The sequence below is a fragment of the Seriola aureovittata genome, chromosome 19 (genome assembly GCF_021018895.1).
Source record: "Seriola aureovittata isolate HTS-2021-v1 ecotype China chromosome 19, ASM2101889v1, whole genome shotgun sequence".
Taxonomy (NCBI): Eukaryota; Metazoa; Chordata; class Actinopteri; order Carangiformes; family Carangidae; genus Seriola; species Seriola aureovittata.
The window spans coordinates 12,850,779-12,869,564 of NC_079382.1; the positions used below are offsets into that span (position 1 = coordinate 12,850,779).

Below are 18,786 nucleotides of genomic sequence, written 5' to 3' on the forward strand. Positions count from 1 at the left end.
TTGTCATTTGACAGGATTCTAAATGTGATGATCATTGATCATCATTGTCATTGCAGCACTGGTGATGTTTACTGTAACTTATTCAAGTGAGAGATGATGGCTACAAAAGACGGAAGATTAGGTTTTGGTGTAAATAACACTCATTGTTTCCAGACAAACCGTTAGAGGTCAAAAGTAACTGTAGTGAGTTTTTACATGAGATAATGAGATGCGGAGTGATTGCTAAAATTCTTTTTATTTGTTAAAGCTTGAACTAGTGTAGGTTTAGTCTTGAATGTTGTCACTCATCACTCATTCTTAGTATAATAGCTACCATTGACCAGTGGTTTGAGATAAGCCCCCTAAGAAATTCTAGACAAATGCTTCAATTCTTTCACCACCCATGAAGGATTTGTAGCCTGTTATTCTATATCTATAAGCTAACAATGTGCTGTCTGTGTCCCAACACTTTCCAATTTCCCTGCCCTTGGCTAAGTTATTACCTCAAACTGCTGGGCAGTTGTTGTTTTTTTTTGGCAAAAATGATTCAAACAGGAATTACAAGTGCATTTATTGGGTACTATTTTTATCTGCGGATTAATACACACATAGGGAGCTACTCAATAATTGTTGTGCCAGGATGGGGTATGTTGACTTAGCATCAATTCAATAATGGTTTTGGTCTTTTCATGGGATTTGTAGACAATAAGGACACATATAGAATATCACCAGCCTCATCCTTTGATTTACAGTTTAGATCTGTAAAGATTTGGTAAGTATTATGTAAATTTATGGTCAGACAAAAAAATGCATACTGGGGATTTAGAACAGCAAAAGTAGAAGTTTTCATAGGTGTATATTAAATGCATATTGTGTTATATCAGTGGGTAATAGACAGAGTCTATCTTTCAGGATTATCAAGACCATAATAAAAAGTGTAAAATAAAAGGATTTATAGGCTCCCAGTATAGCATGACTATATGATACACACATTATAATCACAAAGAATCAGCCTTACTAAGCTCTATCATTCTGACTAATCTGGGAGATGGGGAGACTGGCAGCTGTCTCCACTTGCTGCAGTCATCTCTATTCCCTTGGCAGGCCCGGCTCATCGGCCAATCCCAGCTCACTGCCAGAGTACAGTGAGAGACAGAGAGGGTATAACAGAATTAAAGCGAAGGATTACGCTGATCTTTTTTAATAAAGGCAGTAATCTCTGAAGAGTTTAGCCTCAGTCTCAAAGGCAGAGCGATGCTGTGGAAGAAGTCTGTGAAGGAGTGGAGGGGATACATGAGCAGAGGGGGATTGTGTGCGTGAGGGAGAGAAAGATTGAAATTGGAGGCAGCGGCACAGATGGTGTGGACGGAAGATGAAGAGATCGTTCTCTTTCTCCACTCCACTGTTTATCGATTGAAGGAGAAATCTAACAAACACCACGTCTAGTTTATGTTTACTGTAAGAGAGAGAGAGACGATGAATGTGTGTGTGTGAGAGAGAGAAAGTTGGAAAACATCCTAAGCAATCCTAGAAAGGTTTATTGTGCAGTGGTGGAGTTGAATTAACCTCTGAATATTCTATGACATTGACGCTTTTCAATTGTGCTACAGCACACACATCCTGCAGACTACTCGGCAGTAGCGCTGTCTCTCCATGTGTTGTAAATCAAAGTGGACTGAAAACCTTTGCACACCCATTCTCACTCAGCAATTTCTGCCATTTCCTACATGGCAGCAGCATTTTGTGTACATCTAGTTTAAATCAAATCTGATATCCTTAACTGTCTTGCAAACGCAGATCTGCATTTTCCTGTTTATTGTTCTTTTTCACAGCCACATCTCAAACATCCTCAATATACTGAACTAAACCCAAAGAACCGAGACTGTCCTCCTTTAGAAATGGCCCCATAAGTCGCTGGTGCAAGCAGCTTATTACGACCCATAGTTACATTTTATTGCTAAGTGTCTTTCTCACGGTCGTCTGAGACAGCATTGGTCTTTGACTTTATGTTCAAGTGACCAAGCCCTCTAGTGGTTGTAGTAATGGGTACATAGGAGAAGATAAGGTGACGTTACAGAGCGAAAGGTTAACTGTGGCGTACCTCTTGCTGCTGATAGGGACGCTGACCGCGGAAACGCTCCAATGGGTCGTATCAGAGGGCGGGGACGAGTGAACTATACGTTTGTTTAGGTTTGGAGGACTTGAAAGAACTGCATCCCTCTCTGCAGCCTTGAATTTCATAAAGAGTGGCATGATAGAGGACTTATGACAGAGAGGAAGACACTTCACACAGTGGGAAATCACGGTTGTTAACAGCCTTATAAAATATACCCAACACTGCTCACTTCTGTGTGTGGTTTTAAAAAGAAAAGGCAGCTGTGCGTGTGCGTGCGTGCGTGTGTAGTTTGATTGATTCCTGTAGTCATTTGTGGTTTCCAGTCAACTCTCTGTTGCTCTTATAAGAAAATATACGATCTTTCTCCCTCTGTCACGTACACACATACGTACGTACCCACACTCCCACGTGTGTATATAAAAACACATACACATCAAAGTCAGTGTGTTCTTTTGACTTGTCCTGGCACATGCCATCAACTTAAATCTCTCTAGAGCTGCCTGTTGCCTTGGAAACACAGTCCCCTTCCAGTCACATCATGGTAACTTCACTCATGCGTGCATTCATAAATGCATGGAGGCATACACAGATGCTTCCATTCACCACAGTGTGGATTGAAGTGGTTTTGTAGGAGATGCAGCTTGGTTTAAAAAAGAAAAGAAAAAAAAAGAAAAAAGATTGATACCACTGAGGGCACATTGTTGTCTGATATGATCATATTGTGTTTGAATTGGACCCTCTTGGCTAGCGTCTGAGGAGACGGATGGGGGTCTTATTGTCAGCAGTCTTGCAGTTAAAGCCTGTGTGTGTGTGTGTGTGTGTGTGTGTGTGTGTGTGTGTGTGTGTGTGTGTGTGTGTGTGTGTGTGTGTGTGTGTGTGTGTGTGTGTGTGTGTGTGTGTGTGTGTGTGTGTGTGTGTGTTGTCTGAGCGTATGCATTTATCTACTCAAGTGTCTTCCTGGACAATATCCCAGATATGAGATCTGTGTTTGATGTCTAGTTGGGAGGAGCAGAGGGAGCACGCTGAGCACCATATGATGCTTCCTTCTGAGAGTGACAGCGAGATAAACAAAGGGAGGTGGTAATTTTCTTTCTCAGCTTATTAATTTACTTTTTGCCAATTTGTCTGTGTCTCACACATAAATGATTACTGAATATATGAAGGAAGGAAATTGAAAGAGATGACAAGGGAGATGTATATTTCTGGCCATGTCATAGCATGATCGATAGTGTTCATGGTTGTTTTGTGAGATTAGACGCCAACGTTGCTTCTAATATCATCTCCCTACTCTGTACGCTTCCTCTCCATATGTTTTCCATTCTCATTATCGCTCAGTATCAGCCATCAAATAAACAAAACAGCTACAGAGCAACACTGACAGGCAGAGAAGTATCTTTGCCAAGCAGGGGTGATGTGGCAAAGAGTTTTAAACAAAGGCTTAGAGCAACAACAACCTCTTTAAATGATTGTTCTTGAGGTTCACTGGCCTTCTCTGCCTCTCTTGGGGCTAAGTGGTCTTGGCTGTGTGTGGCTGTTGTCTTTGTAAGCAGACACAGGTAGCTAAAGTGCATGTCAAATATTACTGAAATGGGTTTCCGCCACACAAACAAAACCGAGGCATTTTCGGCGACACACAAAAGTGCCGTTTGCCAGAAGCAGGTATTCACGCTCTGTGTGAGCGCCTGTGTACATGGACGGGGCAGTGTAGGTGAGTGGCGAGGATGAGAGCGAGGGTGTCCCATTTCAGAGGTCAATGCACTCATTCATATCAGCCGGGAGGGAGGCTGCAAACTTTCTGGAATGTTCCAGACAAGGCGTCCATGTCTGAGGGGAGTATTGTGTGATTGGGGCTCTGGACTTGACAGTTTGACACTGACTTTTCCCCCCTCCAGTGGGCGTCTTTGTCCGTTAGCTGTTAGCACACACAACAGACCCACTGTTTATTCAGTTAATAACATAAAGAGCATTTAGCGGTCTGTGTCTCTCTATCTGCAACATATGGTTTTGATCATCTTGCTTTAGGAAAGGTTTTTTATAAAACTACATTTAAAAGTCAGGATCACAAGCTTTCAGGTGTCAGCTAAATAGTTTTCACACACAGTCACAGATTTGAAAACCGAAGTTTGTTTTAGGGATCTTTAGTGCTCCTATTCATGATACAGTGTGTAAGCACTCGCGATTAAATAATCCGATTTCTTAAAACTTTGCAGAGCGGGTGATTGATTATCTGAAAGGTCCCTTTGTGCTACTTCCCCTCCCAAGTTGGCAAGGATTCCCAGTCGGCCTGTTTTCTTTTGGTCTGACTTAGATACTAATCTCACTTTGCGCAAGCAAAGCTGTGCGCCTGTGTACAACTGTTTACTTCTCCGGGGTGGTTAGTGTGTACATAAAGAGTGATACGTTCACACTGTGGTTATGTGTTGCAGCAGTTTAGGAAATCAAAGGGCTCGTATATCTTCACATGTTTATTTCCCTGCTCTGATTTCTTCAGCCTGGAGTTATTGTACTTTGCTATGTACGCTTTTTTCCAGGTGTTTGTGATCCTACAGTGTGAGGTGGTTATCCGGCTCTTGTTGTGCCTAGAAAGAGTATCAGCCATGTTTTTCATGATGGAACCAAGAAATAGTCCAGCATATAACCCCCTTTAAAACTGCAGTTTGTCATTTTTATGTATCTGTTTTTGTACAGATTGAACGAGCAAGATGTAATATGTTAATGGAATCCTTTTTGTCTGTATTATTTCAGTTTTACCTTTAGCACTCTAGTTTTATAGATCAAGACTCAATACAAGCCTCACTGACAAAATAAGCGCTGCGGACTATATGGTGAGTAAACATGTACATTTTTGCTTGAACAAATGTCAGTTCAAAAAAGCATTATTTTTTCCTGTGTTTCAGAGACTACCCTTTGTAGAATCAGTCAATATAAATGTATAAATAACCCAAGCTCGGGAGTGCCGCTGCACTAGACGCTGTTTGTAATGGGTAAAACTTTTAGCTCAAGAGTGCGACCCAGGTGACATGTCAGTTTCCCAGCTGATGATTTCTTGTGATTCCCTGGTTCCCCAGATGCCCCAGCTAGAGGTTAAAGATGCCTGAGAACTGACTCCAGTCACACCTTTGGGATTACAGAAGTCAACCCCGCTCATTCTTTTCTAACAGCCTCTCTCTCCCCCCTTTCTCTCTCTCTCTCTCTCTCTCTCCCTCTCTCTCTCTCTCTCTCTGTTGAGCCGAGGTCTTTCAGCTCTCCGAGACATGACCAAGGTCACTGGGTTTCTGCATATGAAATTCCACTGGGGGCCCAACACTGGCTGGCAGTGGTTGGTGCAGACAGCACAAAGTGGCCTTTTCTGTTTTTTCACTTTATCCCAACGCCGAACTAATCAACGCTCACCAGCACAGCATTCATTTGGAATCACACTGATGCTTATTTGAACAAAAGTAATTAATACTTGCCTTGCGGAGAAATGAACTTATGTCCCATCTAATTAAAAGAAATCATCTCAGTTACAATACAGGCTGCTCTGGCTTATTAGTGTTTCTTTTGGTTGAATCAATTAACGTAATCACAAGTATTCTTCTTTATTGAAACAGAGTGAATTAAAGTTGATTTACAGGGCCATAACAGTGTTTGTTTTAATCCCCTCCACTGGGTTCCCGTGACTAGAAACATCTAGTTTGTATTTTTGACGGTTTGTCAGTGTTGCCAAAATCAACAGGATAATAAAGAAAATGGATAGCTTCTACTAATAGTCACTATCTCCCATGCTATGGATGCGTAAATCAACATAAAAAAGATCAGCTATTACATGGGGTTGCACAGATTGCCTTTTTGTCAGCTTGACATCCCTGGATGATCATTTCAGCCGTCTGCCTCCCTGTTTCATGTTATAAAATCTTCAAAAACTACAAGGCCAGTCTGAAAGGATCCATGGTAACACTTTTCTTCTCTGTTATGAGTGCTGCCTGCCTATGGGCTTTGAGGTTGAGCGCGTGTGACACGTGAATGACAGCTGGCCTATCCGAGAGAAATCTCTGACTCTGGGAAAGAGATCCTGTACAAAATCTCTCACACTCACGATACCTTCACTGGGAAATGGGACAATGTGGGGCGAGGGCGTGGAGAGTTGACAAGATGGATGTGCAGTGAAGGGGCTATACACGTAACAGTTTAACATTAAAAATTCATTTCAACATTAATTTTGGAGACCTCTGTCAGTGGTAGGTATGTGCGGAGCGCCTTAAGAGAAAACTTAAGAACAAATCACTTCAAAGCTGCGAACTGAAGATCCCGTCTTCAGAGGAGTGAGAGAAAAAGAGTGAGAGTTGAGCTCGGGAGCAAAAGCAGCAGTGAGCAGTATTCTCTTTTATGACGGGACGGATGAGAAAATAGGCCTTAAATTTAAGAAAGGTCCTGTTTGTATTTTCATACTGTATGAAAACACTTTGCAGTTCAAAGATAACAGCAGAAAGAGGAATGAGACACTTGTTGCAGTTCACTGCTGGGTCGAGATGCTTCCTATTGTTGCTGTATTTGCCAAACTGCTGCTTAAAGGGCTGTGAACCATGTTTTCGAGAACTACACATAAAACATCATAAAAAGTGAATATGTCTGATGAATATTAATGGGTTTTTTTTAAATAAATGTTTAAAACCTTTTTTTCACTCTTTCATAATAACAGTGTGTAACTTAAGCTTTTAATTAAATGCACAACTGAAGACCTCAATTCGGTCAGTGTAACTTTATTATTACAGCTACACATCTCAGCTAATTGAATGTTCAGACATGGGAGGCAGGAAGTTGCATAACACTGAAATAACACAGAAATCCTGGGAAAACAGTTAACAGTGAAGTCAAGTCAAATTTATATATAACCCCAAATCATCATCCATCAGTTTGTCTCAGAGTGCATTCCAATCTCTACAACATTTGACACCTTTTATCTGAGGACACTTTGTCCAGATAAGGACTAAATCACCACAAAAACACCCTTAGGCAGGAAAAGACACGTGGGGAAAAGAAACCTCAGGAAAAGCAACAAAGGAGGAATCTCTCTCCCGAGCTGGACAAACATGCATTAGTTGTTGTACAGTATGTACAGAGTAGACACAAATAAGGTGATGTCCAGCGTGAACTTACACTATATGATTGTGAATACAGATCGGTTGGTTTGTTTCTTCAACTATAAATTGGACTCACACTGTGAGCATGTTAGCATGACGTTTTCAGCTCAAACTGTGCCTTCATACTCCTCGCACAGCTGTTAGCGTTGCTGTAGATGCTTTGTCATGTCATATTTATCCTAGATTTTTATTTGTGAAATAGGGTAGAGCATAGGGTATTAGTGGTAGCCTACTTGCTTCTCTTATCCAACCAGTTCATAGCAGAATTTTTCCCCTTCTACCAATGGCAGGAGACGAGTGTCGGAAGAATACTCATGCAAATTGGCATATGGCGTCATCTGGTGACTTCTGGTGACTTTATGAGCATCCAGCAATTACTTGTCTTTTTCAGAGCTTTCGGCTAGAAAATTGTATTAGGGTGTGTGTGTGTGTGTGTGTGTGTGTGTGTGTGTGTGTGTGTGTGTGTGTGTGTGTGTGTGTGTGTGTGTGTGTGTGTGTGTGTGTGTGTGTGTGTGTGTGTGTGTGTGTGTGTGTGTGTGTGTGTGTGTGTGTGTGTGTGTGTGACTTTAGGGCAGTAGTCTGTTTATTATTGTGTTAAAGTTAGCAGGCTGAGTCATCACTGAATGCCATGTCTGCTCTTCTCTGTCTTTCTCTCTTCCTGCGTGTATCTCTCTCTCTCTCTCTCCCTCCATCTCTGCTGCTGTTGTTTGGCCCAACACGCTTCATGTCTGTCTATGTTTAACCAACTCATCCCTCTCCTCTTTTGCCAGCGTGGAATAAAGCCTGTAAGAGGTAGATGTTTAAAGAAAGCTGAACAGGCAGTTCTAGAGAGATTTTTAGATTGGTTATTACTAAAACAGACTCTTAGGATTCCTCTCTCTCTCTCTCACACACACACACACACACACACACACACACATACATATATATATATACAGTACATACTGTACATACACATACAAAGGAGACAGAATTTGTCAGCCAGAGTCTTTGTAACCTTTCTACACTCCAGCTCCTTGAATGAGTTTCTGAATGATTTCTCGCTTCATTTTGCTCAGACAAAGCCTCAAAGCAAAAAAAAAAAAAATCTATAGCTTTCATTTCAAACGCCAGCAAGGACGACAGAGCAGCCTGTGAGTTTATTAAGTTGTGTCACCTTGTAGTTGTTGGTATGCAGTAAAATGTCATCAATCAGTTTGTGTGAACATGGAAATATTTACCGAAGTGATGAAGACAGAGGATGTGGCATTGTCCGCCAGACAGGCGTGGAGTTTTATTTGTGTCTCAATCCTGATGTAGACATAAACATACTGTTTAATACCAAAACTGGTCGAAACCCTAATCAACCTTTGTGCGAAGCAGAGAATAGAGAGTGTCGTCAACCACAGTGCAGGTGATGAGTTTAGTGTTTGTGCCAATCAACCATACTGATGGATTACATTAAATGAAAAATGAAAATACATTAGCTGTGAGGTCAGTTCAGTGCTAACAGGAAAAATAAGGGGAGGCGAAATTTGAATGAGTGCACACAACCCTCATTACGAAACACCAACATTAATAATAGTGTTGCATTAAGATCATATATCCCAAATATATAAATATGAAATCCTCACCAACAACTCAACTGTGCACAGCTGGAAATAATATTTAACATAAAAAGTCAGATTCCCTCTGAGGTGTTTCTTCATTTGCAGTGTTTATATACAGAACACAAGATTTGATTTGTCATGCACTGAGTATGTAACATGACATTGTAACATTTTATACATTCACGAAATACAGTAGATGTCAAGGTGCATGACCTCCTGGTTTATATGCAAAATCAGTAGAACTCAAGTCAATAAAATGTGGACATCTCTGCCATTGTCCTTCTGAATGTTTGATTAATTATCTAATCAGAGGATAAGCTGTTTGTTTTTTTCACTAGATGTAGAAAATACAAATGTGGTCAGATGTTCAGTTTTATTGTTCTTATCGAAGACCAACCTCCAAATATAAAAGACTATAAAAGGTGAATGAATGAAGAACTGAATATCAGCTTCCTGCAGATGAAGTTATGACTGTTAGAAACTGCAGCTCATAAATAGAAACCAGTGAGGGGCAGCTAACACTTTGTTTATGCTCTGCAGCAACATAAAACTTCAGTCCTTCCCCAGTCTGTTGAAAGCACAAACACTTATACTATAGTTAACACGCAAAAGGGGAGGGGAACAAAAATATAAAATACTGCTAAATGTTATGTTCCAAACTGTGCGATCCCTTTTGGCCTAAACGCACTGCAAGTACATTTTACACGGCATGCCAACCACCTGGACTGGGGGAAGGCGTGCTGACTCTCAATTTTACAGCAGTACACTGCAACTCACTAAATGCCAACATAAACAAACCAAATAATAAAATCCAGAAATTCGCAAATCAGTAAGTGCTTCGAATAGCATAAGCACTGTACCAAGCTTCACCACAATTAAGCTTTTACGAACTAATTTTCACCTTTTTCACCTTGCCCACTGATAACTGAGCTTCTTCTCTGAAGTCCCCTCATTGTTATTCATCAAGGTTGCCGGAGGCGTCCTTGTCATTTTCCTTGCAGAGCAGCAGTCCTGCTTTCCTGCCCATTATTTCATCTGCTATGCAGGAATATGTGCAGGGAGCCAGCGAGTGAGCAGGAAAAAGGAGAAAGAGAGAGAGAGAGAGAGAGGGACAGAGGTTGAAGGAAGGGATAGAAACTAAGAGAAATATGGGTTAGAAGTAGGAGGAGAGACTGAAATTTCAAATTGAGACAGACAGGAAAGATGAAAAAGCAAAAGTAAGGATGAGAGCACGAAGAACAGGAACAAGGTAACATGACAGAGCGAAAGAGCAGTGATCTTCAAGATGAGAGACCTAAAGGGAGAAAAGGCGAGAAGAAATGTAGGCAGAGAGAAAAAAAGAGAGAGAGTTAAACAGCAGCAGCACATGACACAGAAATTTTGTTACGGGCCCCTCCAGGGCGTCGTATGTGACAAATTTTGTGTTAAGAAGCAGGGAGAGTGAGCATATGGTGGTATGTGTTATTGATGGTGCATGAGTGCTGATCGCTCTCAGTGTGGCATAATAGCCCTGCAGTGATTTCCATGGCATTTAAAACTCAGTTGGTTTAAGTCATTAAAGATTTAAAGACAAACGCGAGCATACAAGCATATCTTACCCCAAAGTACCAGAAGCAGGAAATGCAACAGAGAGGAGGACAATAGAGAAGAAAGCAAGATTAAGAAAAGGCAGATTTGTTGTGGGTATGTATTGGTGGTGGGATAGTTGGTGGAATTTGGCCGTGAAAGGAAACACAAAAAGAGAGATGGATGGACGCAGACGTCAAATGACAAAATAAAGGCTACTGAGATGGAGAAGAGAGCAGAGATGAATCGGAAAGAAATAGAAAAGGCACAACGAGACAGTAAAAGGGAGGGAAGTGGGAGTTTTGTTAAAGCTGATGCTTCAACACACCCTTCACAGGTCAAGGGTCAATCCCCTGGAGTGTGTGTGTATGTGAATAGCTGTGTTTGCTCTTAAAAGTCATTGCATCTGAATGCTCCTTTGTTAAAGCAGACTTTGTATAGATTTGCTACTGATACAAAAAGCCAGTGTTAGTGTTTTATTTGTAGTTTGTGTTGAAATTACACCTGTTTAAATTGTATACATTTATCCAAAAAAAAATTGATTAAAAAAAAAAAAATAAATGCAGCTTTGCATGGGCCAGAAACTGGTGACAAACTCTCTTTTTCAACTTCAAAGCATTTCAGAAGCGCCCAGTGAACATGCATTGACTCTGCTGCCTGTTCTTCCTTCATCACCCTCCTGGGATTACTGAGATTTAAGCCAGTGACTCACAGAGATGGAGTGAAAGCTCCTTATTGAGCTGCTCTGTCTCCTACTACACTGATTTAAGATCAGATAACCTTACAAGAATCTTAATCGCAGCAATTAAGAGCTCAAACGTTGATGGGATATCAATCTGAAACATACCTTTCTGTGTGGGTGGAGAGGAGATGAGGGGGCCTCTCTGTTTTCATCCCTCTTCTTAGCTGGACCGTCCTTCTTCAGTGTTCGGACGTAGGAGATTCTCCTTTTAATGCTCCTGTCCTGCTCCTCTGTCTCTGCAGAGACCCGCTTGGTTCTGCTTTGTTGCCCCAAGTTCTGCCTAGACTGGATGGGATGTTCAAATGCCAGGGGTGCAGGTGCTCTCCGCCAACTTGTGTCCAGGTAAACATGAACACACACATACACAGTAGTGAGCAGAATACCCAAACGCAGCAGCAACCCCAGGGTGAGTCGCTCTCTGCCCATGTCCAGTCACTGTCTTGTCCTGTGTGACTCTCTGGCTCGCTTCACTCCATCTCCTCAACTGGAAGTTTTGGTTTGCCCATTGATTTTTCTACTCCGTTCTTGTTGTCCTTCTCTTCTCTTCTCTTCTCTTCTCTTCTCTTCTCTTCTCTTCTCTTCTCTTCTCTTCTCTTCTCTTCTCTTCCAGCCTCTCCTTTCCTTCAGGTCCAAAGTCCACCATTAGACAGAGGGAGTTAAGTTAATGAAACACCAACATGACAAGAGACACCTCTGCTCGTGAACCAACATGCATGTGCGTGCCTGCCTCTTAACCTGAACGACAGCGTGCATGTTGGCGTGTGTATCATGAGGCTCTGCAAACACATCCAGAAGTACGATGTGTGCCGCCCTCTTTGAAAACTTCGGGAACTCCTTCCTCACACTCTCAAGTCCCACACACACGTCCCTTTAATTTGCTTTCTTTTTCTCTCTATCTGACTCACATCACACACACACACACACACACACACACACACACACACACACACACACACACACACACACACACACACACACACACACCCCTCTGTTGCTTTGCCTCCTCCCTCCAGTTGCCTCTCCCGCCCCACAGACTCTCGGGTTACTGTGTAACGCTAGATATGGGCAGGGCCTGCTGTTACAAGCGCCCATGCAGTTCTCTCTCAGCATCTGCATACAGTTAACTCTGTCACAGAGCAGACTCATGCTCAAATTAAATTTTTCTTTGCTGCAAATGTTTTATTAGCTATTAGGGCAGGCAGATCTCTCAGGTGGTTGTTGTTCTGCTCTGGTGCAGAACTGGTACATGTGCTGCTACAACAAGCTTGAGGAGGCAGAGCAAAGACTGCCGTCGCCAGCTGCAGTTAGCTGGCTAGGTGTTTAACAGTTGACAGCGATGAGAAGTGATTGAACTTTAAAATGAAATGTCTGAATGTAGGCATATACATATGCCTAAGTAAGATTCCCCACTCCTGTTTGTGGACATCACTTTACAAGCTCAAAATGATTTTGACCCTAAATTGAGCCCATACTTACCCCTGCTAGTAGACAGGGGGGCATGCTGGATTCTGGAGCTGTATACTATTACTTAAACTATTGTAATGTGGTCGTATTTGCCACTAAATTAGAATCTAGAATTAGACATAACACCAGGCGCAGAGCCTCTTGGGAGCAAGCTAGCTGCAGTGGGTGGCGGCTAGCTTGCTCCCTGGCCGGTTAGCTCATTCTTTCTCTGTCTACTTCACCTCATTCACAATATGACTCACATTTTAAACTTTTTTCACTGCTTAGTTTTTGCATTCTGCATCCGTTTTCGCCCTTTTCCATCTCTTAATACTACTTGAACTACTTCTTAATACAAATTCAAGACAGCAACACAGTTAAGCTTCAGTTTATGCAGAAACCAGTAATCCCAGCACAATTTCTTTAACTTTGTAGTTAGTCTTCATGCTCAGGTGTATCTTCCAGCACTGAATAAATCTCTTAATTGCCTGTTACTATTCAGTGTGGCCTTGAAATCTCTTGCAACATGCTGAAACTAACTTCTGTGCCTTAATTCTTTCTGCCAGTAATTTAAAAAAAAAAAAAGTATTTGTACGCTAACACTGTCTTCTCAAGTCACTTCATTAACTTTGTCATTGATGTCCCTCCAAAGACCACTAAATCCGCTTTTGTTTATGAACAAATTAATAATCAGAGCCCCTTCTTGTGCACTCATTTATTGAATATGCTATTGATATTTTAGACTAAAAGAGGAGACGCCATTTATCCGGACTGCCAAAGCGGATTGTTTTTGGACAAAGAAAATCATCACTCGGTTTCACTTAAAAGGAAATTACACTGTAAATCCTAATTCGTTTACTCAACTTAAACGTTTGTTGATAAGAAATAATTGTATCAAGTATCATGACCTCTGTCTGACTGGAAATTTATGCCTTGCAGCTTGCTTGGTGCAAGAAATTGACTTCTGGTGATATGAACATAAAAACATTTAGTGCATACTTTTACAAACATTTTTGAGTTAATTCAACTATCAAAAATATAAGCCTGAAGCCTAAAGTCTTGAACTAATTAGGCTATATTGACTTTATTAATTTAAGTAAAATTAACTCAAAAATCAAAAATTGTTGACCTATCATAAAACAATTATGTCAAGCTTGCAAAGGATAGGTGTTTGTGTCAAGTGAACATAAAGGTTGTATGTTTCATTTAATTTTATCAGTCCTTAACATTTGTGTATCACAGATGGATTGGGATTTACAGTGTAGGATTTGTCTAGCGTCACATAACATTCTCATATAACTATATCTAAAAAATGAATGCAGGACAATGATAAAGCTGCCTTCTTTAAGCTCTTTGGATACAATGACAAAATTTTGTATTTGGATAATTTATAATTAGCTCTCTACTGCCCCCTTTGTACTAGAAATAATAATGAATGAAATGATGTGATCAGTCAATCAAGTTGTCCTCTGAGGACGATAAACATATATAACAACATACATACAGTATATATTTGTGAAAGTAGACTTGGCTGGAGAGAGACATAGTGACAGGGTAAGTTATATTTTGAAGGGCATATTGTGGACAGCAGACCAGCATTAACACGGCCCTTCACACACTGGCTTTGCTTTGAGTGTAAAGTAACATGTGACAGGTTTAAAACGGTTACACGGTTTTATAGACACTGAAGGAATAATACGGTGGTAAATGGTAAATTGCAGTAATTAGAATAAAAACTTGATAAGACCAGTGCTATTAGTCCTAAGGGAAAATCAAAACATTTAAAGGTATATTTAGTTCACCCTTCTGGAATCAGAGCCTTTTCTTGCAATGTAAGAAAATGACATTAATTTAGTGACACGTTTAGTGAGGTTTGGGAAACAGATGTGAAGAGATATGGCACTGACAATCTCTACTGCCACCAAGTGGTCTGTCATGAACATTTAAGACCATATGGATTGGATTAGAAGTCACTTTAAGTCTGTGAATGTCTGAAGTGATGTAGGCCAACTGGTAATGTAACTGATAATGGTGCTGGAAGCAATGAGTGGATGGGGAAAGAATGCACCCCTGTTAGACTGACTTTAGATTCCTGTAGAAGTTATTACATGAAGTGAGGCACGATACATTTGAAAGTAGCTCAGATTCTTTGTGTATTTGTACACATGTTCATGTATTTTGTGTGACTGTGTGTGCCTGTAGCTGATTATGTATGACTCTTTACTTATAATCCTTTATGTGCCTTTGTGGTTACACATTTCAGATCAAAGTCTGAGAAACAGGCTTTCTGTTGAGGCTTTTTCAGACTGACCACAGGAAATGTTTTTCTCTCTGTAGATGGCATTACACATATTGCAATGATTTGTAGGGATCTGCCCAAAATCTGCTGCTTCATGGAATGCGTTTTTGTAAGTTTGCGTCTCTCTTCCCTCTCCTCTCCTCTCCTCTCCTCTCTTCTCCTCTCTTCTCCTCTCCTCTCCTCTCCTCTCCTCTCCTCTCCTCTCCTCTCTTCTCCTCTTTTCTCCTCTCCTCTCCTCTCCTCCCCTCCCCTCCCCTCTCCTCTCCTCTCCTCCCTCTCCTCTCCTCTCCTCTCCTCTCCTCCCCTCCCCTCCCCTCCTCTCCTCCCCTCCCCTCTCCTCTCCTCTCCTCTCCTCTGTGATCAATCAGTGCAAAGGTCAAACATGGTCATACAGAGGCCGACTGTTAACTCAACAGATAAAGGCATCGGGAGTTAGCTGCTGTTAGATTTACAGTACATAGCTTGGCTTGACCATCTGTTGATACCAATACTCAGTAGAAAATACAGGTTTTAGAGGCTGAGGAGAAAATGTAAATTGAGCCACCTGGGAATAAGGAGTGGAGGACAGAGGAACAAGACAATCAACACCTCAACTACAAGAAGAAAAGACAGACAAACAAAGAACTGCCACTTGTAATGATAGGCTATGAAAAGATGGGGTGAGGTTTAAAGATTAGAAAAATATTTTTTAGCTTTTGAAAGAGAGCAGCTTTCTTGCAGGTGGGATGAACTTGATGCTATCTAGTAAACAAACAGCAACTCCTCTGTCACATGTGCTGTGGTTTCTGCAGGTTTCACAACACGGCAGGGAGAACTAGACTAAACTGGACTGAAATAGTTTAGCATGCAAAGGAAAATAAAGACCTTTTTTTTTCTGGTTGAAACCTGGGTAAACTTATCGAAGCCTCGCTCGGTGAGAAGCAGCCAGTTGTGACAGGAGTAGGTGAAGGTCAGAATGTGTTTGCTTTTGCCTGTGGCCACACTCAAACCCCAGAGTAATCCGCACTGACACTTTTGTCCACTGTCACTGTGGTCAGATCACAAACACGAGAAACCTAAAACTTAAAATCCAAAAGCACAAGTAAAACACAGATTGATTCGGTAACTCCGGACTTAATAAGAGTATCTAAGGTCATAAAGCAAATCTGTCTTTCTCCCACACCTTCAACAAACAGCAGTACAAAACAGAACATAACAGGACATGTACAAAAACAACCATTCACCAGTCAACAAGGATAAACGCCTTTTATCCTTAATGACCACATGCCAGAAAGTTTTATCAGCTCCCCCTCAATATCTTTGAAAGCACGTAAGGAGGTGGACAGCAAATAAAAGCTGACAGGTCAGTGGGAGGAGAGAGAAAGAGGTTAGTCAGCAACACAGCCCTCCAAAAAGTGGATCAATCTCCAGCCAGTGTCAATAGCACACACTGCATTTTGTTCTCCTAAATAGCTAAAATTGCATGCTAGTCTATATATCACAAGGAATAATTTATAATGTATAAGCTATAAAATTATATTTACCAAAACGAATACAACTTTACAGTGTAGCCTTATAGCACAACAGCCTTGCATTCATGTGGAAGACTTTACTTTCACTTCCATCCTCTTATTTATGGCAAAAATATCTATTTGCAGAATAAATCAAAATCCCAGCCCAGATTGTAAAAATGCAGTTAGGACAGAGGAGACTGATGTTCCACTCAGCTGCGTTTGTTTATGGTTATCAAACCTGCGTCTCCTCAATAATAGGTTTTGCTGATGATATTGCAATGCTGTTAATTTCAAGGTTACACACCGTTTATGAATTGTCACTGTCAGTTTGCGTAAATTAGGCTACCTATTTCAATAACACTTCTCCTGTTTGATGATTTCCCATCTGAGGAAGTGGAGCAGATGGCAAGTCAGTGTGATGGCAAAAGCAAACACTGTCATAGTTATGATGAATCCGGTGAAGGCAAGTCGCAGTAAGTCAATACAGCCACAGGTACTTTAGATTATCAATCATTAATCAAAGGCTCCAATAGAAACACTTGCTGAAACAGAAACACAAAGAGGTTGTTTTTTTGTTTTATTGGGGTTTTTCTTTGGGGGGGGGGGCTTTTTCTAGTCTTCTCTGCAGCATTGAACAGCGCCTGCCAGTGGCATAGGCCCGTGACCCCGGAAAAAGACGTTGTATCTTTCATCATGTTAAAACGACCAAAGCTCAGGGTAGAAAAAGCAGAAAGAGAGAGGAGGAAAAATGGGAAAAAGACAGAGGTACACTAACGTGATGAAATGAATAGTCTATTGAATTTGGTAGTTACCATAGATACGGTTGTAGTTGGAGCAAAGTGTTAGTAACGTGGTTTGCTAATCAATAAATAGCTAGAATTGCTTGTAATACTCACACAGAGTTACAAAATTTGAAATGAAATTGTTCATTTACACTGCGTGCCATCTTCATTTTCTCCTAGCCAGTAACATCTAGGCTGATGTCTACATGTATAACCTTCAATCTTCTTAATCTGTCAAAAGAAAGGTAACACTTGTGAGATTCATCAAGAGGTGAAAGCATCAGCCTAGATGTCACTGGCTATGAGTAAATGAAGATGGAACACAGCATTAATGAACACTTTTGTTTTAGCCTAACAAAAACTAAACTTTCAGAGTGAATATCCCTTTGTAATTATGGAGGGCCAGCCCAAAACATCTACCATACCATACTACAACATCTGAACATTACTAAGTCAAATTTGATATTGATAGTGAAGCAGCGCAAAACTAGAGAGATTTCAGTAGAGGCATTTCTCGGTGAAATCTCAATCTCAAAATTTTCCACCCCAACCCTAAATAAAAAGTTCTAAACACACATATTAATAAAATTCAAACATATCTGATACATAAAATACATATAGACACACTGTGAATACAGCTGTTTCACTGAGTTTAGTAAATCTGTGTCAGTACTAGATAAACCCACCAAACAGAGACAAAGCCCATGTAACACTATGCAGACATGAACACAGACGGCTGGATCGACTCAATATGAAAGCGAAACACTAGCGGATTGTCGGCACCAGACAAAACTTTCCCATGTGTGCTGGAGAACACATTATGCAACTACGTTATGCATATTGCATTTGCAGTTAATATCTTTTGTTTGTGCAATCATTTTTAATGTCTTCTTTGTTTTCTTTGATATCTTATTTTGTGCAATGTCTTATTTATATTGTATTTATAATTTTTGGCACTTGTATCTAATACGGTTTTCATTTTGTGGGTTATTTTCTATTCAAAAGAAATCAAAATCTCAAAGACAAACCTATGCAGTTTCTGTGTGGGTGTATGAACATTGGAAGCAAAATTGAGGGGGGCGCCAGCTAAAACCTTTAAACTAAACATAAATGCATGCACACTTGCACGGATTCAAATGCAATCTGACACGTTTTTAATTTGATGCACACATAGACAGAGGTGAATGTTATACTACAGATTTGAACTAAACCTGTGTGGTTTTAATGGCCAGAAAAGGTCTGATTTACCTTGGAAGACAAATGCTCATACTGCCCGACTGGCACACAGAGGTGCAAACACACACAAACTCAGTAGAGCTGAAATGATTAATCAATTAATTGATTAAGTTGATCAACAGAACTAACATTAACTATTGGAAAACAGCACTGGTGGAAAGAGTAGCAGCTGCATTCAGACTTTGAGCCACATGGTTCACTGTTCAGATCTCTTAACCATGACCTTGGGATGATTATGAACTCAGCAGCTCATTACCACTACACTTAAGTGGCACACACCAGGCGCTTTTGTTTCACTTGTTTTTGAAAAGGTTGACCCTGACTGGGGTAACACGTCAGACGAAATATGGCTCCATGATGTCAGAGGCCTAGTCTTACACTTGCAGGATGTTATGCAGAGGGGGTCTGTTTACAAAGG

General features: G+C 40.8%; 1 protein-coding gene across 1 annotated transcript in view; it reads right to left on the reverse strand.

Annotated features, from left to right (window-relative positions):
- Positions 1–12,061, reverse strand: part of mettl24 (methyltransferase like 24) — a 33,194-nt gene extending 21,133 nt beyond the window's left edge. Inside the window, exon 1 of the mRNA XM_056405611.1 lies at positions 11,221–12,061. Coding sequence (XP_056261586.1) covers positions 11,221–11,541 — 321 coding nt within the window. The 5' untranslated portion in view covers positions 11,542–12,061. The remainder of the gene's footprint in view (positions 1–11,220) is intronic.
- Between the last annotated feature and the right edge of the window lie 6,725 nt (positions 12,062–18,786).